The 8,928-nt window shown below is 39.1% G+C and overlaps 1 protein-coding gene across 1 annotated transcript; it reads left to right on the top strand.

Annotated features, from left to right (window-relative positions):
* The first annotated feature begins 4,483 nt into the window (after positions 1-4,483).
* On the top strand, positions 4,484-6,899 carry lpar6a (lysophosphatidic acid receptor 6a). The gene has a single exon (XM_085370653.1). The coding sequence runs from the start codon at positions 5,281-5,283 to the stop codon at positions 6,334-6,336; it is 1,056 nt and encodes a 351-aa protein (XP_085226779.1). The 5' UTR covers positions 4,484-5,280; the 3' UTR covers positions 6,337-6,899.
* Positions 6,900-8,928: the final 2,029 nt, after the last annotated feature.

Raw genomic sequence — 8,928 nt, 5'->3', positions numbered from 1 at the left:
ACAGAAAATGTGTTTGAGGACATGTTATGATGAAAGGCAGAGATTCCAGTTCAGTTACTTTATCCCACCTGGTGGCTACAGAACAAATGATGTTCAATTTATTTCCGCACGGCTTTGAAGATCACTGTGATTGTCAGTATGACGATTATTTTGCGTCACGATCCTGCTGCCAAACCACTCATGGAAATTCCAATATCTAATAGGTTCCATCCATGACATTTAAGTTGTGGAATTACTAAAAGGTACTTTTCTTTTTTCATGTGTGTGTATTTGTGTTGAATTAACTTTACACCTTCCAAAGGACTTGTACATCATGTACAATTACTCAACGTGGTTTTGCACAGAATGAGGAAGGACGTGCAACAGCTAACAGTAACTGGCCCTGTGCCATGTACAAATCCTCCTTTACTGAGGCTAAATGTCATTTTAATTTCTGAATTATTTTGGCATGATATGACCCTCTGATTAGATGAATACCACATGGAATGAAGCGAAGAAAGAAAAGATTTATATAAAAGCAAAAAGTGAAGGACCTCAAAATTGTGCCTTAGTAGATGCCTGCACTTAATATCATTTCCACTACTTACTTTCAGTAGTTCAAAGTAAAGGGTAATCTACAGTTTGTTTACTTTTCCTCTTATAGTCTACTTGGGGCTAAAAAATAAAGCAGTCTCTCCAGTGATGTATTTTGTAAGTGGAATAAGCTGTTGGTTTGATAGAGCTCTTTAACTTGTCACAGGGCTTTTTTTCAATATCAGTTTGTGTGGTTGGTTCATCTACCCACTTTGTTTACATCACAGTTGTAAAATTACACACTTTGTGTACATCAAATCCTTGCTGCAGCAGAATGCTAGCACTTTCTGATAAGTCTCGTGACTTAGCATCTGGGAAACCTGTTTTTAAAAAGAAAGAAAGAAATGCAGGCAGGCCTTTGCCCTAGAAACAACCCAAACACCACTCTGCATACCTATTCAGCCATGCAAAATAGCTTGTTCTATTCAAGCTTGCAATAGAGTTGGGGGTTTTTTAACCATGAGCCAAATTAAACGCTGTGGTTTTATCAGCTTCCTCCCAGTAATGGGAGATGGCTATGAGGTTTGCAAATGAATAAAAACACAGAAAATTGAAAATGGCAAATAAAATCTCTGTGCACTGCTGAGAGTGTTACTTAGTTCATACAATGTCAAGACCCCAGTAATACTGGTTTTTGAATCTCTTTAATACTCGTACTTGCAGTTTTCTTGCATGCAACACTGTTTAGTTAAATTTAGGACATACAGTGATTGCATGTGACACTGTGCTGGATTCAGCATGTAGCGGTTAATGAAGAGCTGTAGGTTGGTTGATAAACAATCAAGCCTCAAACACTTTTATATGCAAGTTGTTCACTGTCACTTCATATTCTGCTGCATATTGCATATGTATAAAGCTTGACGGTTTGAGATTATAAATTTAGCACTAGAAAGACTGCTAACTTAAAAAAAAGACATGGGTTACAATGACTTTATTTTTTCAGTACAGTACAGGCCACTAAGTTTCAGTGAGGGCAGAGGTTGGTGGGTGGGAAGTACTTGTTTTACAAAGTAGACGAAAGCTTTAGCTGATAAGGCTGCGTGGGGGAGCATGCTGCCCTTCATTCTGCCACAGACCTACTGCAAACTGTGTATTCTAATATCAAAGCTGGCATGGTTCAGCATACGTAGGAAGAAAAAAATTTCCCAAAAAGATGACGATTATGATAATGAAGTTGTAATTACCATATATTTCACTTACATCATGCAGGCACTGGGGAAACTTCTTTCTGGGCGTGCTTTGATCATCCACTTAGCCTGATAAGACATTTGTCTTGAAAAAAAGGTTTTAAAACAGTTTCAAAAAATATGTTTTTAATGTGACAGAATGATTGTGTACTTGTTCAGGTTTGTTGTGCTGGGATGCGTCAGTGGTTTGTGTATATCCACTGCAGTTCTGCTGTGGTTTAACGTACTTGTAGATGGCATCACAGCGTTTGTAAAGTCCCTGTTTCCAGAGAGAGAGTGGAACACAATTAGATGAAAGCCGTTTCACTCTCAGACTAGCCACTCATCAGAATGCGCTCTTGCTGAGACATTAGACATTATTTTCTTTTGGATTGCTCTCTTTTCATCTTGAGGAACTCAGAAACAAAGTTTTGTGGCTTACAAAATGTGTTATTTTAGATATTTTTTAAAGACTTTGAATTAAAACGTGGCCAGGCTTTCTGATTTGGATCATTGTTTTCAATGTATTCTAAAATGATACAGCAATTTAATGATATTTAAACGTCACTGAAGTGAGCCCTAGTCTCTATCTTTTGATTCACACAGACTTTAGGCTTGTGACATGATGTGATAGACAGTTAAAAAATAAATTCAAGTGGTATTTAATTTTTTTTTTTTTTTTTTACAACATGTGGTTGTCATTGCTACTCCTGACCACATTATACAACAACAACACGTGTCATAAAACTGCTTTTATTTGAAGACTTGGCCTTGGGGGTGCCAGACAATTTCCTGGCATTGTGAGAAATTTAACAGTCCAGGGATTTCAGGCGCATGTTTTTGTTTAGTGACCACATACTTGCATGTGAAGAGCTTGTTTTTATGTGCTCCATGGAACAACTTTGAGAGGGAAAGACAATAGTACAGGTTTTTCTATTTTCTCGCACATTGCATTCTAGCCTTGATCATGTTTGCTTTGTGGTAGGCTGACAAAGAGACGCACGCTGAGCCATAAAACAACCTCTTGTTGGACTATTTTTGGTAGCTCTCAAGTCTAAATTAACCATCTTTGGGTTCTGGGTCATGTTTTTGTCAGTAATATCAGGAAAATGTTATGGTAACAGTAACGAGCGAAGTAGGTTATCTTATCTTTGCCTGAGTGTTTTGAATTACAAAGAGTACATCTGGCAGAAAAACAGTTGCTTGATCTCACAGACAAGCATTTGTTTACTGGCAGGAAAACTAACCAGGTACTCAGTTTCCTATTTGACACAGTAGAAGCCAACACAAATAGACTCAAAGGGTTTATAGCATTTGCTCACCACAGGCCTGATCAAGGGGCTGAGAACTCTTTTAACCCTTGTGTGGTGTTCGTATTTTTGTTACTCAGCCAGTGTTCATGGGTCTGGTGGACCCGCTAGAGTTTTGGCTTTCCAAATTAACACTATCAAACAATTTTATGTTAAATTACTCAACAGATGTTTACTTCATCCCAATTACAAGACATATGAACAGCAAACATGGTTAATTTTTTCCCTTTACCTTTGTTAGATCACATTTATGAATTAATGTGCTTCTCGTTTTTCTTTTATATAAAATGTTATAAATAAATCAGTTATAATCAAGTGGAGTGAGTGGAAAGACACAACACATTTACACGTGAAAAAATAATTAATTGTTTAATTTTTCTTTTGAAAAAAACTGAACACGGGTCTCACAGACCCGAACACCATACAAGGGTTAAGTTGCCTGAGAACAGTTCTAAATTGCACATTCCCCCGTACTAAGCTACTTCATTCACAACACATACCCCAATGTTTTTTACTGACTGCCAAGGAGAGAGTTACTGCAAAAGGATAGCCAGAATGCCCCAAGAAGAGAAGGTTGTGTCCATGGAGTGACAGGGGCAGGAGAAAAAAAACCTGCTGAACAGAAGGAGAGCTTTCTGTTCGTCCTCATTACTAATGTCCTTTTGAAAATAAAAATCAGTTCTTCAGCAGAAGCTTTAGCTGCCCACACAGGTCGTCACAAACAAGAAGAAGACAGCTGAATTTTCCCATACTTTCTGTCCGATGAGTGGAGACCCTGTGGGGTTTCAGAGAACTTCTCAGGCACTTTTGGCCTCCTGCTGTTATTAACAGCTTAACTAATGAGGGGAAAAATAATAAAATCAAGCCTTTTTAAAATGAAAAAGTATATTAGCAGTAAAGTGTTACAATAACAAAAGTAATAGCTCTTATTAAGCTAAAAAAAAAAGTGTTTCCAACATCCCAACTCAATTTCAAAGTAGGTAGTGATGAGAGGAGGTGAAGTGCAGTATTTTTAGCTGTAGACATGTTGTAGCCTATGTTGTACAGCGTGACATATTTTATTATCCAAACATGTAACCCATTTGTAGAAAGCAAATATTTTACCTATTTTTCTTGTCTCAATAGATGAAAATTTTTATGTGCTTTTACAAAAACAAATATTCAGCAATTACAAGCTTAACATTTTACTGAAAAACGGGTCAAGAGAAAAACTTGAACCTTTTCTTTTAAATGTATTTCAGTGATCTGTGTTTCAAATTCTGTGACAGTATTTTAGAGTAACTATGAGCTCATTTTTTAAATTAAGTTTCCTCTCAATGCACTTCTGTTTATGTGGTTGACTGTAAAAGCAGACAAAGGAGTAGGAGGACCAGAGGCAGTGGGAGGAGTTACTACAGCTTCTCTCTCTTCTACCCAAACTGCAAAAAACTGCCGGGTACAAAGGAGTAGTCGAGCCTGAGTGGTGTGATGAGTGGTGAGCAAAAGACCCCGAGGCTGTATGAAGAGGAGTGAGAGAGATACTGGTTGAGCAACTAGGTTAGTAAAACAAAGAAGGGAAAGGAAAGAGAAACTGAGGGCAGACAGAAGACAAAAACACATTGAATTGTCACGCTCAGAGCTCTGCTTGGAAAGAACCATGGTCATTTGTGGTCATGACCATGTGGGAGATGGAAAGCTTATGACGACTTCACTGATTCGGAGCTGAGAAGAACAAAACCACAAGGCTGGGTTTTGACAAAGAACAAGAATCCTGCCATGAGGTCACTTCTCTAATGGACCTGAATGTGGATTTCCCATTTCTCTCTTTGTGGATTGAGCAGCTCGTGATTATTTGGGACCTTGAGAGCAAAAAGGTGGCACATTCATGTGACTGATTTATCTGAGTAAGTAAAGCTAACCCTCTAACTTGTGGGGTGCTGTCTGGCCGAGAGACAGGGCAGGGGGAGGGGAAGACACTCCAGCCTGGATCTCTGTCCTCTGGGAGGGGTCTTTTCAACTGAGGTAACCCCCGAAATAACATCCAGAAAAGGGAGGGAAACATGCAGCAATATGCACCGCCGTGTTGAACAAAAAAAAAAAAAAGTTGCTCTAATGGATTGAGCATCTCTCAGTACTGAACTGTTCTCTTCTTCATAATTCATTCATGGTCAGTTGATCGTGCTGGAAATACCTTTCCCTGAAGAGCTATTGCATAACAAACACTTCCCATCCCTGCAATCTTAAAACTGATAATGATAATGTACAACAACTCTTCAATATCCAACTCATGCATCAAGAATGATGGGTTCAAATATCCACTATACAGTACGGTCTTCAGCATTGTATTTGTTGTTGGACTTATCACCAACGTTGTGGCCATCTATATATTCTCCTGCTCTCTGAAAATGAGGAATGAGACCACAACCTACATGATAAACTTGGTATTGTCTGACCTTCTGTTTGTCTTCACCCTGCCGCTACGGGTCTTCTATTTCATCAACCAGAACTGGCCTTTTGGAGGGATTCTCTGTAAATTGTCTGTGTCACTTTTCTACACCAACATGTATGGCAGTATTCTCTTCCTCACCTGCATTAGCGTGGACAGGTTTTTGGCCATTGTGCACCCCTTTCGCTCAAGGACGCTCAGGACCAAGCGCAATGCTAAAATAGTATGTGTTGGTGTATGGGTGCTGGTGCTTTCAGGCAGTATCCCCACAGGATTCTTGTTGGATACCACCTCAAATGAAAAAGGAAATGCCACTTACTGCTTTGAGAATTTCTCATCCAAGCAGTGGAAATCATCCCTCTCTAAAGTGGTGATTTTCATAGAGACAGTAGGCTTCCTCATCCCCTTGCTACTCAACGTATTTTGCTCCATCATGGTGTTACAGACTCTGCGCCGTCCCCAAACTATCAGCCGTGGTGGGAACATTAACAAGAAAAAGATCCTGCGTATGATAATCGTGCACCTTACTATTTTCTGTTTTTGTTTCATCCCCTACAATGTAAACCTGGTTTTCTATGCTCTAGTCCGTACTAAAATTTTAGGAGGCTGTTATGAGGAGTCGGTGGTTCGAACCATCTATCCAGTAGCCCTCTGCATTGCTGTATCCAACTGCTGCTTTGATCCCATTGTTTATTACTTCACCTCAGAGACCATTCAGAATAGCTTCAAGAGGAAGTCTCAGACCACTTGTAAATATGACAGCAAGTTCTCTGAGGCTCTGCACTCAGAATCCACCACCAATCTGCAGTGTAGTCTAAGTCATCTAAAAGCTAAAGTCTTTCACGGTGAGTCTTCAGTGTGAAAATGGGGTCGCTACGTCCAGGGTAAAAGATAAAACTCATCCATCCATTAAAAAAAAAGACAGATCTGATTTTTTGTTGTTTTTTTGTTTCGTTGAGCGCTTTATCTGTTTTAGTCTCAGGGCAAATGTCCGGATCTGGTCTTCACAGCCTCTGTTTTGCAGTATTAACATATGAACTTTTTCACAACTGTGGTTTTAATGTTACTACTTTCTAATTTTCATTTCCTGTGGAGTGAAATGTAATTATGTAAAGCACAATTAAAGTCGTCTATGACGTTTAAGGGAAAGTGATCACTGAACAGCAGGACAGTTATGAAACTGACTGCTTCATATGCTTGTGCGTTTGTACATTTCCGTGGTAAGTTGTGGTGCTAACTTTAGACTGTTATCTATTTAATTAACATAAAGGTATATCAAGCTATAAATGTGCAGGGCTTTTTTTTTCTTTAAATGTACAGATAGATCACATAAGCGCCCTGTTGTGTTTGGCTGGTATTTCATGTTTGGACTCGATGTCTTTAATGACCTTAAATGCACTGACTGAGTTCCTCATGCTGCACTCATGCCACAGCAATGAATAAAAGTTATGTAATACCTAAAACAAATGATTGCATCTGAAACTTTTTGTCATTTGAATCAACAACATGCTCTTAATGCTAAAATTTCTGTGGTTTGTATTGTTAAACGTGGCAGCTCCGGAATATACAAATATGTTACTGGCACATTACACGCTTATTTGCATTTAACTGTCGTGACATCGGACTTCCAGTTCCAGTTCCAGTTCCAGTGGTGACTAAAAAGTTAAAAACTGTTGTAGCATCCTGCACCAAGCAAAACAGAGCAAAACCTCTTGTTGCTAAACATGTTTCGAGGATTAGTCTTGCACGCAAAGAGGTTGTACAATTGTGGAAGCAGAAAGTCTTTTGGAGATCGGTAAAAAGAAGAAGTGTTTTTGTTGCTAACTGACAAAAACATACTCTTAAAATTTGTCACCAAACAACTTGTAAAAGAAATACAAGGAAATGTTGTATTCAGAAGCATTAAGAACATCAAAGCTTGTGTGTGCCAAAATGATCAATGTTTAAACACTGTAAGAGGATCAACAGGGGTTCAACGAATGCCATTTAGGCTTTTTTAAAGTTAAATAGAGATTACATTTTATCATCTTGGAACATTTTATTTTCCTCATCTACAAGGGCACAAAGTGACTATAATACAACCCAGAGGTCTGCCACAGAATCGTGCAATTTGTATAGTGAATCAGGATGTCTTTGTTCAACATGAGATTACATTTCTACCAGCCAGGCAGCATAACAAATAATCGCTCACACATTTGTGTAAATACAAAGCCTGTGAAATATTTTTCACACATGCTCACTCTTGCTGTGAGCAACTGCACCGTTGATAAGACATGAGCGAGGAGCACGCACAGCATGTGAGAACAGCCAGCACACAGCCCCCTAACTTTATTGACATAGCCTGAATTCGAAGGTCAGTCGACTGCACTTTATTTATACGCCCCATACCCCATCTCCGCTTTTGAGGCCATGTGACTGAGTCAAGGCCAGGATTAAAAACCTGGGATGTTATGAAGACAAACAAGTATCTACGCAGAAGGCCGTCATCATGAACACATGACCACATGCTTACTGAGCAACATTGTAACAGTCAAAAAACCACAACGGCACGTTATGGATCTGTCACTGTGCATGACTGTATAAGGTTGTGTAATTAGCTAATGCACTCTAACCATCAGGTTTTCACAGCACTTGATAGACGAAGCAAAGGTCAGCACAGATAGAACAGTGATGTAGGAAGCCATACAGGAAGTCACATATTTAAACCTGATTTAAACGTCTCATATTTTTATAAGCATACATTTTGCACATTGCTTCACACCTTTGTCTTTCTGTATCAGTGACTGATGCAACTTGCCATTTTATTGAAAATTTCTAAGTATGCTGCTTAATCTCATGGGTTGTGTATAAGAAAAAAAGTCAAACGCCGGTGCAAAGTCACTGTGTCAGGGATTAAACCCCTCACATGATCCCAGCAGGATCCTCTCCACAGCAGTTATCTAATCAGCTTGACCTCTCCTTCCCAGCAGGCTGCAGGATGAGAAAACACAGACACGGCACTGCTTGTCAACACAAACTGTTCAGGATTGCTCTGGTAATTTTGCATGGGAGCATTCATCAAAGCATACTGCAGTGTGACCTGTGAGTTTCTTATGCCATTGATGCAAAGATAATGCATCAATAGCAGTACCACTGAGTCTTAGACTGTAACGTGCAAAGAAAGTTTGACAAGTTTTCACATTTACCATAAAGTAGAGATACCATAATGTAAACAAGTAATTTAGGACTAGTGGTATCGTCCAAGGTCATACAAAACAGCAACAATGTTTGGGCTGTTGTACTGCCTGCATCAGGGTCATTACAGTTAATGTCAAACTGCAAGTCTTAGTAGAGACAAAAATGAGTCTGGATCTACACTTTAGCTTTAGGTTCATGTTCCCATGTGAGAAATCCAACTGTTTTTAAAATAATCCTCTGAAGGGGCTGTGTTGATGTTCTCTCAGTCTGTTTTGAG

Source organism: Diplotaxodon limnothrissa, linkage group LG14 (assembly GCF_057381915.1).
Source record: "Diplotaxodon limnothrissa isolate DT_005_m linkage group LG14, D_limnothrissa_male_GT1.1, whole genome shotgun sequence".
Taxonomy (NCBI): Eukaryota; Metazoa; Chordata; class Actinopteri; order Cichliformes; family Cichlidae; genus Diplotaxodon; species Diplotaxodon limnothrissa.
Note: the sequence above shows the minus strand (reverse complement) of the source record. Positions and strands in the feature narration are given on the sequence as shown.